At 41.1% G+C, this 19549-nt stretch overlaps 1 protein-coding gene across 3 annotated transcripts in view; it reads right to left on the bottom strand.

Moving 5' to 3' along the window:
* Neos (Neosin) overlaps positions 1-19549 on the bottom strand; it is a 131565-nt gene that overhangs the window by 28162 nt on the left and 83854 nt on the right. For 2 of the 3 annotated variants that reach the window (XM_067158899.2, XM_067158897.2), the window contains one exon: positions 12207-14187. In XM_067158899.2, the coding sequence (XP_067015000.1) occupies positions 12599-14158 (1560 nt within the window). In that variant the 5' untranslated portion in view covers positions 14159-14187 and the 3' untranslated portion in view covers positions 12207-12598. Of the gene's footprint in view, positions 1-10614; positions 10827-12206; positions 14188-19549 lie in introns of those variants that run through there. The other variant, XM_067158898.2, reaches the window with a different exon arrangement.

The raw sequence follows: 19549 nt of genomic DNA, 5'->3' as shown, positions 1-19549 counted from the left end.
TATTATGTAAATATGCCTATGTAAATACGGTAACTGTATATAAGAACACCATGTAGAATGTAATTGTATATTTGTATATTATAATTTTAAGTGGTGATGGAGGCACTTTTGTGTATGTGGGGCTATGCCCTTTCTCCATTCACCATCCCTAAATTGTAACTACAATTAGTGGAAAATAAATAATAATAATAATAAGTATTGTACTTCGTTTAGGGAACGCAGACCTATGGTGTTTCTCACACTCATAGCCAACGCAGACCGATGAGGCTCCTCACCCAGGTGTACTAATCACGGGCGCCGGTATTCCCGTGGTGTTCCTCACATAGTGGGCACCAATCACAGGCAACGCAGACAGACGGTGTCGCTCATATAGCGGTACAACACACAGGCTACGCCAGACCCGTGGTGTTGCTCACATGGGTACAACGCACGGGTACTGGAAACCCCCAGGCCAGCCTCTTTACTGCTACAAATCACAAACCTACTTTGTACCTAATTTATGGTACTACTCGCAAGTACAGGCAACGCATGGTGTTCTCCGCGAATCAAAAGTAGTTTCATGGCTCTAATTCAATCAGCCCTCGGTTGCTCCTTTTAGTCGCCTCTTACGACAGGCAGGAGATACCGCAGGTGTGTTCTACATGTGCGTCCCCCACCTGCAGGGGGTAGTGTGTTTGGTCCGCGAGAGGTATTTTATTTCCCTCAAGTCTGCCAGCAAGCCGGTTAAGACCCCCCTATCTGCCACCTGGGAGTATCACCTCTCCCCCACACACAGCAAGAATACCGGCCTGGAAGTTCATGCTTGAGCCCTTATTGAAGTGCTCATTTAATTAATCAGTCATTTATTCAAATGTACAGAGAATATTTCATTTTATTAAGTGCTAATACTGACAGGAAACATCTACATTCAGGAGCCCATGTTGCAATTTCTGCAGGGAGCTTGGAGCTCGGATTTGTTTGCTCACCAGCTAAGTCTGGAAGGCGGAATTTCGACATGACGCACACAAAGCCGAACAAGGGAACAATAGAATTCCAACGGACAACATTTCGGATGCCCGGGCGAGAGGCTAGGGTCGCTTATAAGAAATGTTTGAAGTAAGCGTCAGGTACGCGATGCGTCGAGCCAATGAAACGATAGAGCCACCGGCGATACGGCGAGGCATTGGTCTAGAAGAGATGTGGCCCGAATCGAGGATACGACGGCGTCTTCGAGGACGAGTTAATAAAAACGATGACCACGTCAGTTAGTTACCCTATTATTCGGCGAGATTCTGTGCAGGTAACATCGTAAGAAGTTTTTTATTTACGCAAGTTGGAAGACCCTCAGTCTACATTTGATATACTCAACTTTTCTTATACTGGGAGAATGGCTTTTAACTTACGACTACCAAAGGGGGAAACAGTTCCATTTAATCATTACAAAGTGCATAGTAGCCTGCCTGTGTGAATCGTTTTCCGAGGGCATAAACTTTACCATTTTCAGTTCAGCCGTGTAAAATATGGGAAATATTTGACCTAGCTACGAGTGTAGATAAGAGAAGTGTTTCCGCGACTAAATGGGAACTGGTTTCACGGTCGGTGGAATTTACCCCCGGCTGTAGTATTCTAGTAACTGGCCGGTTGATCTTGACCTAGTTTCTACATCGTGAACGAGGGGATGTTTTAGACGACATCCAGAAGCAGACACAGCAACGGAAAATTCGACATCACCTTACTACCCCTCGATGGAGACAAAAGGACTGATCCAAGTCTTTTCTGAAGGCAGCATTATCATAGAAATGGCGGGCTAAGAAGCAAGATGTGGTCGGCTGTCTCCCGAGGACGAGCGGCCATCAGTCAACATTGCAGGTGAGTAGTGTTTTAATGTAATTATGTGAGTGTGAACGTGTTTAATGTTGCAAAAGGGGATAGGTTAGTTTGGTATTTAACTTCTGTAAATGTAGCTTTGTTTGGTAGGACTACGTCCTATTTAAAGTAAATGATAGTAAGCTTGTTAATGTAAATATAAATTGTAACATAAATGTGGACCGTTTACATGAGGTCACAGCTTGCTTTCTTACATTTTATTCTGATTTATTTAGCTGAGTGGTTAGCGTCATTTATTTACGGGTCAATTTCTTATTATTATTTATTTATTTTTTTTGCTAGGGGCTTTACGTCGCACCGACACAGATAGGTCTTATGGCGACGATGGGATAGGAAAGGCCTAGGAGTTGGAAGGAAGCGGCCGTGGCCTTAATTAAGGTACAGCCCCAGCATTTGCCTGGTGTGAAAATGGGAAACCACAGAAAACCATCTTCAGGGCTGCCGATAGTGGGATTCGAACCTACTATCTCCCGGATGCAAGCTCACAGCCGCGCGCCTCTACGCGCACGGCCAACTCGCCCGGTCAATTTCTTATTTTAGCCTGACATAATATTTTGATTTGTTTGCTTTGATGTTTGAGATGCAGTGTACGTCTCGGGGCTTAATTGCAATTGTAAATTGGGATTCAAATTAAAGACAAGAAGGACTAGATTAAAGTATTATTAATGGGAGCTCAAAGTGTACAGAAACATGCCGTCACATTTTCTGAGATTTATTGCATGAGTGAATTTAACTTGAGCCAACAGATCCATGAAAGCGTACATAGGGTACAAGAGCGAGAAGCGACTGAACCACAAGGGAATACAACCAAACTGTACAGCACTTTTCTCGAGAGATAGAGACTATAAGCTCACCTATTTGGAACAAATGAAGTTATCAAACCGCGTATGTTCACCGCATGGCGAGTTGAAGTGTGCTGCTTGCGAGTACAGTCTCATTTAAGCTTCAAAATACGTGTTTTCCTTCGTTTTAATGTTTCCATTTTAATAATAGATTATTGTTAATTATATTTTGTTTATATTCTACATTTATCGGTGTTCTCAAGTGAATTTTAGTTTAACATTTCGTGTTATTAGATTTTCGTCCCACGAGTAAGCCTAATTTTTTTACATGGCTGGGCCAAGTTCTAGGCTAAATAATTCCGATGTTTTGGATTATTTAGATGCTTTAGACAATGACGGTGACGTTATAGCCGATATTGATTTGTATTTCAGTCCGACTCATTGGCTGAATGATCAGCGTTGAGGTCTTCGGTTCAGAGGGCCCGGGTTTGATTCACGGCCAGGTCGGGAATTTTAATCGCCATTGATTAATTCTTCTGACCCGGGGCCTGTGTGTTTGTGTTTGTCCCAACACCTTCTTCATATTCAGACAACACACTACACTACAAACTACCACGGTAACACACGATAGTGATTACTTCCCCCCCATATAGGGTTGGCGTCAGCAAGGGCATCCGGCCATAAAACACGAGCCAAATCCACATCTGCGACACAGTTCGCACCTGCGACCCCACAGGTGTGGGAAAAGCTGTAGATAAAGAAGAAGTGATTCGGATTTTACAGGTAGTGATGATAGGAGAATGTTTTCCAAAACACAAATGCTGACTCCGGAAGGTACGTGTACAGTTCTTTACGTCAGGTGCTATAACTCATGACTAAATAAGAATACAAAAAACAAAATTATATCATGTGATACAGAATTAAATGCTCTTATTTTCAGAATGACTGAACAACAATATCACTAACATATTACTTTTTTAGTATTTAAAAACCGATTTTTATTTTTTGTAATATATTTTCAAATGTCAACATTTATTTTGTAGTAAAATATGCCATGAACAATTTTGGGATTTTTTTTCCTAAAACGATATTAAATAGTGTACTACTATGATTTTTTTTCAATTTTGTAACTGGGGATTTCTTTATGCGGCAATTTTTTACATTTTAACATGCATAATCATGAAAAATGGCCCGAGTGTTTTGCGCTTGACTGGTGAAAATAGCCTGAGAGCAAAAGGGTTAATACAAATATTTTCAATACGGACCCAAAAATGAATTTTATCACATGTAATAGTGTTAAATGTATCAAAGAGTTTCCTCGGCCAAAGAATGTCCGCGGTGTGAGAAGATTCCTGGGTATGGTCGGTTTCTACAGCCGTTCCATCAAAGACTTTCCCAAATTTTGGCCCCCTTAAACCTTCTGAAAAGGAAAAACTCCCGTTTCGTGTGGGGCGAAGCTCAAATCCATGTCTTCGACCAACTCAAAAATGCCCTTTGCCAAGCCCCTGTCCTCCACAGTCCAAAATTTTCCCGTGACTTTGTCCTGCAGTGTGACTCCAGCGAACTTGCCGTTTCTGCTGTACTTAACCAATCCGATGAGGACGGGAAGCTAGTCCCTATTGCGTATTTCAGGAAGCTGTTGCATGGAACTGAATTACAATATTCTATTTATGAAAAGGAATGTCTGGCCGTAGTGTTAGGTGTTGAGAAATTCCGTTCTTATTTGGAGCACCACCATTTCTTCGTCCATACGGACAATCAAGCCCTATCGTGGATGGGCGCCAACGTCAAGCAACTTGGCAGAACAGCTAGGTGGATCCTCTGGCTATCAACCTATAAATTCACAGTTGTGCATGTTCGTGGAAAAGAGAATGTTGTGGCCGACTGTCTGTCGCGTATTTTGACGGGGTAAATGAGTGAGAGGTCAAGTCCGAGGAAAACTGTCGTCAGTCTGATAGTTTTGAAAGTATCAATACTTCGCAAAATTATCCTTGGTCCTTTGTGGACATTTCTGAGCACCAAAAAGATGACGCCGAGTGTCAAGAACTGCTGAAAGGAATCGCTGATGGGTCTCTTATCAAACGAGGGCTGTTGGTTCGTCGTAACCGTAAATATGGTAAAGAAAAAATTTACGTTCCTCTCAAATTAAGATCCATGATGTTGCACTATTATCATGATTCTTACCTGGGTGCTCATCTAGGTCAATGCAAAACCTTGCATCGTATCTCTCGTGATTTCTTCTGGCCTAATCTCAAAAAGGATGTGTTAAAGTATGTGAAAAGTTGCGACGTTTGCCAACGGTGTAAACCTGCGCAATCCTCTCAGATTGGACTCCACTCCGCCGACGTCGTACCCCAGGGAAAAGTTGTTTGATTGGAATAATAATAGTAAGTTATTACATGGAAAGTTGTTTGTCGATTATTTTGGTCCTCTCACAAAATCCAAGAATGGCAACGTTGGAATCCTGTCCGTCGTCAATGCCTTTTCTAAATTCGTATGGTTGTTCCCAGTCCGCAATATAAACTCGAACAGCGCCGTCCACATTTTATCTCGGCATATTTTTGGAGTTTATGGGACTCCGAAAGTGTTAGTCACGGACAATGCGTCTACATTCAGCTGCCGTAAATTTCGTCACCTGTGTTTTGGGTGGGGAGTGAAGCACGTTTTTCTGAGTCCCCACTACCCCAAACCTTCTCATGTTAAAAGATTTCATCGTAATCTGATATCCTGTCTGAGTGCTTTCCAAAGCGCTGATCAGCGCAGCTGGGATGATAATTTGGAATTTTTTGTTTTAGCCTTCAACAGTGCTGTACACGAATCTCACCGCCGCACCCCAGCTGATTTGTTTCTAGGGAGAAGCCTTGCTGACCCGCTCCAGTTGAAATGGGACATTGGGAATCTGTCCGAGCCATCGAGAAACATGAATATTGAGGAGAAATGGAAGGAAGCCGTTGCACACTTGGTCAGAGCCAGAGACTGGGTGGCAAAAAGATTCAACCAGGGGAAGAAAAAGGTCACCCTGGAAGTTGGAGACCTGGTTGTGGTAAAAATGTTCCCTATAAGCTCGACAGCCAACCAAATCGCCGCCAAACTCTGCCATAAATGGTCCAACCCCAAGAGAATAGTAAGGTTCCTAGGACCTGTAACTGTAGAATTGGAGGATCTGACAAGTAAGAGGTTATCGAAGGCCCATGCGTCTTTATTGAAACCATATCATCAACAGAGCCAGTAAAAATTTATCTATTTTCCATTATATTTTAGTAGTAGCATCTGTTTATTTTGCTTGTTGTGTAATTACCAGTGTTCTAAAGTCCTTTTTCTTTCAGGGAAAATAATATAGAGGAAACAAAAAAAGGGAATGAAAAGGAATATCGGTGTCATTGGTTGAAGATGAGACGAAATAAGTTGCGAATCCCTTGGAGACGTGAGGATGTTAGGTTTAATTACAACTTTCTCTTCGCTATCTGACAACTCGTGGAAGTATTAAATGAATTGCTTGAAATAGACTGATTGATTCAGCGTGATACTGTTTATGAAAGTACAGGGCCTCAGGTTGAGGTGGACTGCATTTTATAGTGCATTGTTATAACTGATTTTTGTAACTATGTGTTTCCCTAGTTTTAGTTAGAATTTAAGTCCTTTAGTATTTAGCAGTGCGCGCACTTTAGGTTTAAGGATTAGAACCTCGCTTTAAAATGTGTCTTCTTGTCTGATCAACAAGAAAAGACACATTTTAAAAAGGGGGCAGTGTGATGATGAGCCATGCTAATATGGCATGTTCATAAAAATGATGTTTCCCGTACTGCAAAGAGCTTGTATCGGCCTCACCTCAATTGACTTAAGTGTTTCCATGATTGTACCAGAGAGGGCAGCTCCCTGTCATGAGCACGGAAGATCATTCTTTCGGCGAGACAGTAGTTTTATCTCTTTGGAGAGATTCTTTGCATTGTTATGTGTGTGGAATATAAACATGGATCCCAGGCAGATTGGAGTGGCATTTATATGGCATAAATGGGTTTTCAATAGATTTGAACTTGACCCGTACTACCATCTTCCTTGTTACTTTGATTTATTAATATTACAGGTATGGTAATCCTTGTATTAATATTATTTCTACGGTGCTGTTATGACATTCTTCGCTATCGTCCATAACTGGTTGATACGCATCCTTCTGCTCTGCTGCATGAATGAGCTGCGTGCTAGTTGTCTTTATTGTGAATGAGTTATGATGTTAGTTGGGTCTCAGATTGATTTTATTTACGTGCACTACATTGTGAAGTTTTTCACCATCAATGAATGTATGCCCTGCGTGTCGACGCGGAGATCCATTCGTGTCGTACGGAGTACATGAGCTGATGGGTTTATGTGTGACCACTGGGTCTCTATTATCCTACTGCTAATTGCCTGTGCCGTGCACGCTATCTCTGACATATGTGAGACCTTTGTGTGTGACCATGAGAGTCATACTATATGAGATTGTGTTCAACTTATTAACTGGACCAACTGCTCAGATTGTTTGCTGATACCGCTAATGTCTGAATGTTTGGGTGTGTGCTGGTGAGTGAAGGGGAGAAAGGATGACGTATCAGTCAGCTCATTTTATATTTTAATCTTGTTTCTGTGCCACATGTTTGTTGCCAGCACGGTGATATTTATTTTGTCTTGGTTTCTATCACGGCCTTTTGCTTGCCCACGAGGTCGCCATGTTCTTTTCTTATATTCAGGCTATGTGGGTGCCTGTCATTCTCTTTGGGTTTAAATTTTATTCCTTTGGTCCAGAGATGTTACTCTGTGCTATGTTGTGATCTCCCGCATCTTATTTTTACCTTCTCTGGACCTCTTTTTTATTCTCCATGCCATGTGCGAGCTTTGATCTGTGTGGTAATTGTTGTGACGATGTGGAAGTTAAATAGACGCATATGTAATAAATTCTATTAATCTCGCGGAAAGAATCACAGAGTTGATCCGTGTCGATTGTACTCACATTACCACATTATGCAGCGAGATTGCAATCGAGGCGGTGAGCCCGTCTTATGAATAATTTAAGCTTGGTGTCTGAAAAGGCTGTGCTCACGCGTTAATGTTATGACTTCAATTGGATGAGCTCTGCACATGTACATATCCTTGATTTTTAATTGCTGGCTTCATTTCTTGTTTCTTTATTATTTTATATCAATAAAACCTCATTTAAATTTAGTTGGGATTTTATTGCTAGTAGCTTTAGTCTCATTTCTGTTCTACTTTTTGAAATGAGGACCGTTTCCAGTTCAGAGCTGTGTTTGGCCTTTCCTAGTCGCGGTCCACGCCTCGAATCTTCCAACGTGTGTTTTATGGTGAGGTAGGTTGTCGGTAAGGGAGAGAGTGCGGCTCAGCGCACTCTGCTCCACTAACTACCCTTCCCGCTAATATACATGCAGGTGACCACGACTTGTGTTATTTCTTTGTGACAAGGGCCAGAGCAGAATAGCCGAAACATTAATATGTCAACACGGCCTGGAAGAACATCAGAATTAGTCACTTGACATTCCACATCAAAGCCTACACCCATACCTGCCAACTTTTACAAACCAAAAATAGGAAGATTTTTTAAATTCTTGGATTTCATCACATACTCCACCACGGTCTACGTGAAAAAAGGTCAGGATAAAAGGCATATATCTACAGTTGCAATGCGAATCGACCATTAAATTTAAAATCTTAAACTAAGAAAATATAAAAATAGTTACAATAAAATGTACCTAATCACTATCATTTATGACACTTACATACGAATAATAATATTTGTCACACCGACACACGTAACAAAATGCATAATACCACATTTTCTTGCGTAATTAACGCAATTTTTTGACGAAAAATACAGGCGAAAACTTTGGATGCGTAAATTATTCAAGGAATTCGGATATTTACAAATGATTTACGATTAATTTATATTTGAAAGATACATCGAATATAATACAAACACAACTGGTTCAACTCATTTGCGGTTATCGTCATTTGGCGCAAAATTCCGGCGTGAGATATTTTCTGAAAAGTCAAGTAGGGTACATCAGGTAAGTTAAGACACGTGGGTTTGAAGTACCGACACTGGAAAATATTCTTCCCATTACAAGCTGACAATACGACCTGAACGTCGTACTGGCAAAAAAAGAAAACTGTCCAACACGAGAAAGGAGGGACCCTGCTACATTACCCCAAACCGTTCGTATCCAATCTTGTACGAGTGACGTATCCATCCACCCTTTTTCTTGAATACGAACGTGGATCACTCGCGGAAATTTTGCTTTAGACATTGTTTTTCGTTTTAGAACAATGTAAGGTGCAAGCTTTCTGCCATCAGCTGTTACAGCAAGCATGCAGTATGTCATTGTTTTTTGCTTCCGATAGCGCGTACGATAACACTGTATGTTCCTTTCTATCCACTATTAGATTTTGTGGTACATGGAAACTGACTGGCGCCTGACCTGGGGTTCCTATAAGGGAGATCAAATATTCCTTCACTTCACGCTTCTCAATCACACAGCGATGAAAATGGTTGAAATCATTCATCACTTTTTGGCATAATGTTGTTTTTCGTCGAAGAGGTAGTCCATAAATTAATCAAGCCTCGGCTAACCTTCAAATCCGAGACACTGATTCCATGTGCCGCAGCTATTTCTCATTCCAAAATTGCGAAACAAAATCATATAATTAAGCAGATAATCCTCTATGTGCGGAAACTTGCTGCTTTTTGGTCCACGGAATGCTTTGCGAGACTTGTTGACCGCTTGAAGTGCACTTTTGTTACTGCGGTAGCGCATATTTCATTTGGACACTGAATACTTGCTGCCCGCTGCTCTATTCCCGTATGTTTCAGCGTAACTGTTCACCGCGAGTTCACATGATGCAGTATTCATCGAATACTGTGGACTGATAAAACAATTTTGAGATCACAGAATGTCCTGTACCCGAAACAGGCATAAAACTAGTGCAGTGGGATTTCCTGCCAGCTAATAACAGCACGTTGCCCTGTGTTTGGAATGCCCGCTTCGTGATAGGAAGCCTGCTACTTGGGTAGTTGACATCTTTATTTCGAAACACATCCGGAGTTAAGTGATGGAAGTTTTGAAGTTCTGGGTGCGTCAAATACGTGAACATTTCCTTTTCTCCACTTTGGGCCCAAAAATACGGGGATGCGTAAATTATGCAAGGGCGCAATTACGTGAGAAAATACGGTAGTTTCCTTTAAGAGCCGGTAAAATGAACGGAAATTTAAAGGCATCTCTGAACACTTGGAGATAATGTTTGTTATATTTTATAGCCATAACGAGAAAAGAAAATACCAGAAACTGTCACCGACACAACACGCTTAAAAACATTCAACTCATTAAAATTATGCACTTAAATACAGGAAACTACCACAATTTAACAATTCAATATGACCCATACATTATTAACATACGACTTTGGCAGTGGGGGAAAACATAGAAATGCAAGGAAAAACACGTGGCTTACAACTCCGACGTAACTACACACAGAAACGATGTTAACAGTGCGTAAACAACACAATAACAAACTCAAACTTTCGTCCCGATTAACTGAGTCGTTAGCGCGTGCTAGCCTCTTGCTTGCAGGACGATTGCCGCCCCAAATCCCCAGCTGTATGAAGCGCACACGCTGCTGTGGTGAGCGGGAAACAAGATACACGAAGGCGACGGGCGAAACACTCACGAAATAAATCATCAAATAAATACGTTTGAAAATCAGGTTTCGTAAATTACACAAGCACATAAGTATTTATCCTTTGTCCTAGGGGAAGAGTATTGGCCATGCTAGAGGTTATATTAGTAAAAAATAGAAAGACGAGTTAAAAACCGGAAAGTTTCTGGGTAAATCGGAAGGGTTGGCAGCTATGCCTACACCAGTATATAACATAATACTTCCAAACCACAGCCAATTGGAATGGAGACATTAGTAAAGAAACTCGCACAAGAAAATAAAAGTTTTTATTACTTCTGCAAGTTTTACATTCCATTTGTACACAGCGCTGCTGCCGTTCTTTCTTCACACCTCTCACTGCAGCACCACTAACACATTTACTCCAAGTAGTCTTCACGTTTCCATAACATAACTACTGTAAAAATGTGTCCCCCTCCCCATTCATCTTGAATTCATCCCATTCTTTATTAGATGAGGCATCTGAAAATTAAGAAATACAGCAAACACATTCTGCACAAAATGCTTTTGTATTCAGTACAAAATCCACATCACAAAATTAACGATCCTACTATCAAATAGAAGAAATTAATTTTGCATTCAATAACACGGATTGGTTGATTAGTTTGTCTCATTTTTTACACTATACACTTTTGAGGATGGTGAGAAATTTCTCTTCAAAGGTGGAAGAATAAGTAGTTTGAAACCAAGACTTCAAAACACTCAGGAATGAAGAGGTGAAATACGGACGCCCCAACAACCACCTTAAAAAGTTTTTATTACAAAGAAATCATACAATTTTTAAATAAATTATAAAACATATGTAACAAATAGCAACTGCAGTCTTTCTTACACTCACTCAACACCAAAGACCCAAGATTACTTACTGAATGTGACTAATGTACTTGAACTGCAGGAATTGCAGGCTTGTTGCAGATTCCGAGAAATCTCCAATCAGAGCCAAATGTTAACACTATAACATTCTGTGAAAACATCGCCCACTACGCTGTAAAACAATAGTCTTCGGTCTTCATCTTCTGAATGAACACACGCTTTACCATCATGTTGTTTTGGTTCAAGCACAGCTATGAGCCCCTAGACAAGACTGCTATTTTCCACTCCCACAAATGTTATAATACAATATCACTGCAATTCAACAGAACAATTTCTTTCTCATATATTTAACATAAATTCTAAAAACTTGCAATTAGATTCAGTTAACAATGGTTGGTCCCAATGACACTAGTATCTGAATAGTTTGAGAGTAAAAACTTCCAAAAAATACATTTCTGAAGATAATATAATAGTTTGAACCTTCCTCTACATCCTTCACTGTATCTCAGCTGTCAGAGAACACTGTCACTCCAGGATGTTCGAAACATTGCACCAACTCAGTGAGGTCTAGGACAGAGCTAGGGCTGGGAAAGAAGCAGTTGTGGTCTTAGTTAAGGTTTCTGTCTGGTTTGAAAATGGGAAACCATAGTTCAGGGCTGCCAACGGTAGTCTGAACCCACTATCTCCCAAATTCAAGCCCACAGCTGTATGATTCAAAATGCACAGCCAACTTGCTTGGAGCAAAAAATGCAGTATTAATCGCGTTCTCCGAAACCCAATTTCTACATCCTCTGGTCCAGGACTAAAATGTATACACTACACCAAACCCACCTAAGCTTTGGAAGAACAAGTAATGCAACACTGCAACACATCCCTCTACTGGCTGATCTGCACAATGTAACCATTAATCGTTGCGAATGTATAACAGTATAACACACCGTGGAGGATGTCCTTGATATGGCGTGCAAACAATGAGACAAACTTGGGAGTAAAGGAAATTATTCACTAGAAAAAAGGAAAGTATCTTACCTCATACAGACCACTGTATCCCTGGATGATTACGCTGTCACTCCAAGTCTTGTCCCAAGTGATGAAGTCTTTCACATGAATGTCAAGACACATTTAAATTTGGCAAGTTCTACACAGTTATGAAATGATTTAATACTCTTGTTATAGTATTGGTAAAATATACCTAAATTCTAGCATAATTCTTCTTTCTTTGAAGCATATACATATAAAATATTAAAATGTCTTATATAATTTGTACTTAATCTAACTGAATGTACCGACACATTTCTCTATTCAGTGCACTAGCTTGTTGTGAACACAGATGTAATACAGACTGACAGTGAAGGGAAACAGAACATTTATATGGAAAATGAAGCACAGGTTCACAATTTCTTCATCACTATACACAATATTTACATCATCTTGCCACCACCACCCCAACCTCCAAACAGTGGCTGCGAAGGTGGCGCGCCCAGCTGAGATGCGGTCGTGGTTGGATTGTTACTACCCGCTCCCGTGCCGATCTTGCGGAGCAGGTTGCCTTGCATCAAACTGTCGAGGGCTTTCTGGACATTGGGGTCGTTGAGCAAGGGTGTTGAGGCAGACTGCTGCCAGTTGCCGGTGGGAGCAGCGACGGGCGTGGGAGTGGAAGCCGCTGGTGCTGCACCTGACTGGTTGTTCAAGATATTGAGAATGCGGTGCTGCAGCTCCACTTGCTGTTTCGTGGATGGCTCCTTCTTAGCAACAAAATCTTTAGCATCACCCAGCTCCACTTTAAGCTGTAACTCACGTTTCTCTTTGAGATACTGGATAATGCGATCGTACTGCAGGACTGTGAGTGGACGGTTCTCGTACAGCAAAGTAAGAAGAACCTGCATGGCATCGGGATGGCGCTCTGACAGTGCTGCTAGACCTGCAGGCACCACAGGCACTGGGCCTGGAACACTGCCTTTCTCACCTCGAACGTAAGCTTCAAAATTGCGCTCAATGAGAGGAACAGCGTCTTCAATTGGCATGTTGCGATGCTCCTGGGGAAGACCATGAAGGATATTCAAAGTCAGGCTCCTGTGTTCCTCGTTCTGAGGCATCACGACAATAGCATACAGTGTGCCACGGCTGGAAATACTGGCAAGAATGCGGCCAATGGGAACCTCCTCGTTAGGAAACAGAATATCTACAGTCAATCCTAACTGCTTCAATCTGCGTTCTATGTATTCAGCATAATCCCTCTGAGCTTTGTTAAAGACAATGATCTCACAATCATTTGTTCTGTCCAATGGGGCAACGACGTTGGTTGGGGGGTAATCGCGAGGTACTCCAGCAGCTGGCGGATAATCACGGGCACCTCGGTTGTCCGAAACCCCAGGGCGAAAGGAATTTCCACCAAACGGTTCTTTGGAAAAAGGCTCTTTTCCAAAACTTGTACGATCGTCAGATAATGGCCCACTGCTCCTAAATTTATCATGAGATGAAAACGGAGTCAAATCCTTTTTAAATTCGGCCCCTTCACGATAATAGCTGCTGCGATCTTTATTAGCTGGAAAATTATCAAAGCGGTCCCTCCAGTCTCGATCGCGGCTCCTGTCGTCTATTGGAGAACGATCCCGAAAATTATCACGCTCGTCAGCATCACCGCCTCTCCTGCCCATGGGACCATCTCCACGACCTCGATTGCCAGTGAACACGCGGGCCGGATTCACCTCCATTGTGCTGCCACGGAACAAAGCTCCATTTTCCTGTTTGATTGCCTCCAGGGCACTGTTCTCATGCTCGTACTGAACAAAACCAAATCCTCGATTGAGTGAAATACCCAAGATATTCCCATGTTTCTCAAACCTATCTTCCAAATCACGCTTGGTCATCTCGTTAGTAGGAATGTTTCCAACGTATATCCTCGCATTTGCGATGCTCGGATCGGTCATCATATTGTGGGTCTCTCCTGCCCTCGTCTGATTGCGGTAACTGAAACTCATCTCCGCAGTGCAGTATCTCACACTTTCTCCTGAAAATAAATTAGCAACAATTTACCACACTGTCAATAAATTAAATAAATACATATAAACTTGGGGTTATTTCAGAGCTTACATTTTCTGAGCCCTGAAATAACAAACATCTGCGCTCATATTGTCAACTAAAGATAAAATAGGACTTACAAGTCTGCTCTAGAACCAAGTAACCAGTATATCAATTAGCTTTATGTACACAGCGAACATTTACAACACAGCAGAGGTTCTCAAACCCTAGAACTGGCTACTGTCCATTAATCAACACTATGGTTTCCGTTGTAGTGGCACTGTCGATTTTTCGATAGGTTAGAAGTGCAGAAGGATGTCAAAAGGAAGGTGGAGTTTGGTTATTTGCTGATGACTTTATGGGTGAGAGAGAACAGTACACATTCAGTTACCTGCTTGGAGAAGAACGGGGCAAGAAAATAATTGAAGACAAGAGTAAAACAAGGAGACAGGGGACTGGAAGATGAATGATAAAGTTTTAAAATGAGCCTCTGGAAGTAACTGACGCCTTCAAATACGTGGGATATGTAGCGTTACAAGGTGCAAATAACAAGAAAATATTTTATCATACACCATAAGGGATATAGTATGGAATGAAAAGGTCCCACAACAATGTAAGGTGGTACTATTCCAATATAAGGAGAAGAAACATGGACGACAATAGCCAGGATGGAAATGAAGTTCCCGGAAAGATGAAGATTAGTATAAGGAATAGAGAGACGGGAAAGGGAAGGGATAGAGAAATTACAAAACAGAATAGGGACCAGTAGACAGATGTGGTCTGGCCATGTTAGCAGCATAGAAACAATAAGAACTCGCAAAGCAATGCTGGATTAAAAGGTGACTGGAACAAGATCAAGAGGAAAAGCAAAGAAGAAGTGGACAACCAAAGTAGAGGAAGCAGTGGAGAAGACTGGTCCATTACCCCACCCAGGAGGGTTCATCAACAGATAGTAAGGCATGATGTTATTTGTCGGCCTCAATGACCACAGCAGCTTTGAGTTCAGGTCATCTGTGGTTACAACTTTCTGGATGACTTTTCTTCAAAATAAATAAAAAGTAGTTTCCTGTCTCCTCGCTCGGATTATGCACAAGATATCATGCTCTGTAGTTAGCTGCTTGTTCAGTGCCTCGTATGTTAGTTTCCTGTTTGTGTGCGAGTTATTAATTGTTGTGAATGTCTACAAGCATTAATTTTATTGTTTGTGTGGAAACTTGTGTAATACACAGCACTTTTAGTGATCGTATGCTAATGCACCTTTCTTGATACTCTGAGCAATATAGCTCTTCAACAGTTGAAAAACTTCGTATAGTGCATATAAGATACATTTATTGTATTTCTCAGTTTATTTTTAGTATGTTTCATGTTAGTGTATACACAGTATGATCTAACTGCAACATTTTTATTTGGGACTTATGTTTTTTGAACTGATACTACATATTTTAAGTGAATGAAAATGGAAAATTTGGTAACAACATAACACTCCTTGCTGTTTTAACGTTGTGATGATGATTTACTTATAAAATACAGTGGATTTGTTTAAAACCTGGCCACGATGGCTGCCACCACATTATTTAACACTGCCACTTCTAGGGTTAAGATCGTACCCCTCACTTGTGACTAAAAGTTCAATGTACCTCCAAGATAGAATTTCCATGAACGACACGTTTAAAAACATATGAGTGCCTGGCAACTTATTAAAGCAATTTTAATTTAAAACAATTCTAAATACACTGTAAACAAGACAATATTGTGAAGGGAATTACAAGTTTTATAACACATAACAACAGCTTATAAGAGTTAGTGCACGCTTACTGTGCAGCTGATGGAGATGAGCGACAAACAGTGTAATATTTCTGTTTATAATTATTAGAGGCTTAGGACATTACAGGTCATCACGTTTTGCTTTCCTCCGGATTGATGATGTTAAGAGCACCTGAAGCAAATTTACAAACATTTTTGTCTCATGCATTATCATAACAGATCTTCACAAATTTAGGTTTTTTGGGCAAATCCAGCACCATCAAACATACTGTTCAATCATCCTGGAGGTGATGGTCACTGATGTGACTGTTTTTATAAGATGCAAAACCCACGTTAATCCAGTAGATAACCAAGATCACCATCGGAATGGCAGGGTAAATGGAAAGAAGAAGAGAAACGGTAGTGGTGATCGTTGTTTTAGGAGGAAGTACAACTTGGTAACCATCCTTTCCTAGCAAACTAAATGTAAACAAAAAAATAAACCCAACCCAATCATATGTTCAACGAATTAATTTTGAAAATGAAGAGAAAAAAATAACACAAATGATTTTTAAAAACCAAAATAAATGCAAGTTTCTTGAGTAACAGAACACTCGAGATTGTGTGTACTTCATTAGTCCGCTCGCACATAAAGCGAATGACAAGATCACCAGCATTCTTGTCATGGGCTAATACGAGTTCCAAGCGTTTCATGCAAACTGAGATTCTGACTTATGCCAGAGAATTCCACATGAACACCCTCTTTCTGTTTAGGAAATGAAGAGTGCATGGACCTTCCATGACCTATCCTCAACCTGCACAAAGCTACAGCCTCTTTCCCTAAAGGCCAGAAATACAACTGCCACAATGCTCACATAGCTGGCCACTCTGATTTCCAGGACATGATGGTTTGTTAAGGCGTCAAGTCTACTGTGGATAGCTGGTTCGAGTCTTGTTTCACCATCAGTGTAGGAGAACACTCGATTGTGTGGCAAAAGCCTCTACACAGTGTTCACATGGAATAAGGGCATGGCGCGGTTGATGGTAATTCATCCACTGGATGAGACTGTTAAAGCCTAGACCATGGTGCTCTATACAGGCACCACGTTATTAACTCCTTTGATGAGGTTGACATCGGGAAGGACATCCGGTCGTAAAAACTTGCTATGAAGGTTCATCTCACATAACATCCAAGACAAGGGTTGGACACACACAGTGGTGTATTTCCAGGAGAAATTATATGAAGTCTTACAGCTTACGCAACTAATTTAGACTATACCAGGATTTGGAACATATTAAACTGGTAACGTTTTGAAGAAATCACAGTGTACCTCCAAACCATTGTGAATTTTTTTTTGCTAGGGGCTTTACGTCGCACCGACACAGATAGGTCTTATGGCGATGATCGGATAGGAAAGGCCTAGGAGTTGGAAGGAAGCGGCCGTGGCCTTAATTAAGGTACAGGCCCAGCATTTGCCTGGTGAGAAAATGGGAAACCACGGAAAACCATCTTCAGGGCTGCCGATAGTGGGATTCGAACCTACTATCTCCCGGATGCAAGCTCACAGCCGCGCGCCTCTACGCGCACGGCCAACTCGCCCGGTCATTGTGAATTTAATCCTACCGAGTTTATACGAGCACAAGTAAAAAACTTTGTACAGAAAGGGAATACAAAAATTTACCACGGGCCATGCATTTCTAATATTTCAGGATGAGGTATGTTCAGTTATTACTGAGCAGTGGAAAGATGCATGAGGGCACGCAAGAAAAACAGAGGATATCTACACGGAAGAAGACCAGCTTGCTGACCAAATCACTGATTAATTCATCATCAACTTGGCTGCTGATACTCTTAGTGAAGATCCACTTCATCATAGAAATGCAAATAAGGTAATGTAAATATTATACACTAGGCCTATATTTATTTTCAGCTTATTACGAGTAACAAGTGGATATAATACTAACATAATAGAGGAGATTGTTCAGAGAGTCTTATGATAGTGATTAATATAAAGCAAGCTATGATATTCTCATTTTTCAAACCATGTGTGTTAACAGAAACAAGATTGCAAAACATTTGATAAAGCCATTGCTACATTAGTACATTTCAGCATTATCTGAATCATTTCATTGCTGAACACAAGTCAGATTAACTGTTTAAAGTTATTTAAAAATAGATATAAAACTTGCTACACGGAAAAAAACAACCGCTATTGCTACTAGCATTATGCTCTGAGGCATCAGGCAGCTCTTATCTGTCCAGCGCATCACGTAACTCTGGTTTGAATACGACAGCGGGAAATCACCGAACATCTGCTGCCACCTTCTTTCTAAAGGTGGAGTTCCTGATTTAGTGAGCAAGAGGCTACTTCTCCTCTCGGTGTACACCAGTTTAGTGTGGAAGTCATTACAGATCCACACACCACATTACCACAGTAGAATTATAGTCATATAAATTTCTAGCAATGCAGCACAGTCAGCCCCACAAAGCACTGTTGAGGAATTAAGAATGTAATGGTGGAGTTACAGAGAATAGTAACTTAAAGAAGTGCTTGTGGAGAAATTACAAGAATTATATTTTTAAAATGGTTTGAAAGTAGACTAATTGACTTAGAACACCTTATCTCCAATTTTGCTGAGAGTGTGTTTTTAATTACAGCAGGCAGATGTGAGTGGCTGCCATGTCGGTCTGTTCAAGTCCCCAGCACAGTTACCTACAGGTGTCCATCAGTGAAACTCAAGGTCAGGATGAGCAGACCAACGTTGACAGATGTCTACAACAAAGGTTTCCGTTGCTGAAAAAATGGTTGTGCCTGTGCCACTGTGGATCAATACGGGGACTAAATTAAGACGACTGCTTGGCGTCCTTTCATCCAATTCGCTCCCATGCGACATCATCTAGAGATGAATGGCTTGGCCTCAATGTTCTGCTCAGCAGAGGCCGAGCATCCCAAGATGGTGAACTGATTTAGAATGGTGGAGTTTCTTCCCGGGAAAAATAGGTTCCCCAGAAATGGAGCATGGGGCCTCTCACTCTTCTCCACCACTTTCTTGCTTTTTGGAGGAGGGCTGGCAGAAGGTTTGCCAGGCATCTTTAGAGATGCTCTGTTCCCCATTGGTTTGGAGAATGAACTTCTTACATGCCTTTGCGATCATCTTGGCATTCTCTAAAGTGGCCCTTACACAGTATGACCAAACAATCCGCACAGCAGAGTCTGTCATGAAAACTGACTTATTGTATACGGTGGATCGTGAAGTGTTGTGCAACAGTTTAAAATATGCAGCGTACATTCAGACGCGTTTGAAATAATTTTTGAACAAGTAACGATGTAAAACAGATGGCAGCATGTACTGACATGTTTGGGAAGTTTTGCAAAATCCGCATTCAAAATGGTGCTCTCATACAGCTAACAGCATGGCATCGTGACCCAAAGAGAATTCTGGAGAGATTTCATTCATGCTTATCAGTCTTTACCACAATTGTGGTAAGGGAAAGGTAACGCCTAAGAGAATCGTAACTTAAAGGTCATTATGAAGTGCTTGTGGAGAAATTACAAGAACTGCAAAAAAACTGCCCATGGAAATTAGGCGTTCATCTTTTTATGGAC

This window comes from Anabrus simplex, chromosome X (assembly GCF_040414725.1).
Source record: "Anabrus simplex isolate iqAnaSimp1 chromosome X, ASM4041472v1, whole genome shotgun sequence".
NCBI classification, from domain to species: domain Eukaryota; kingdom Metazoa; phylum Arthropoda; class Insecta; order Orthoptera; family Tettigoniidae; genus Anabrus; species Anabrus simplex.
Note: the sequence above shows the minus strand (reverse complement) of the source record. Positions and strands in the feature narration are given on the sequence as shown.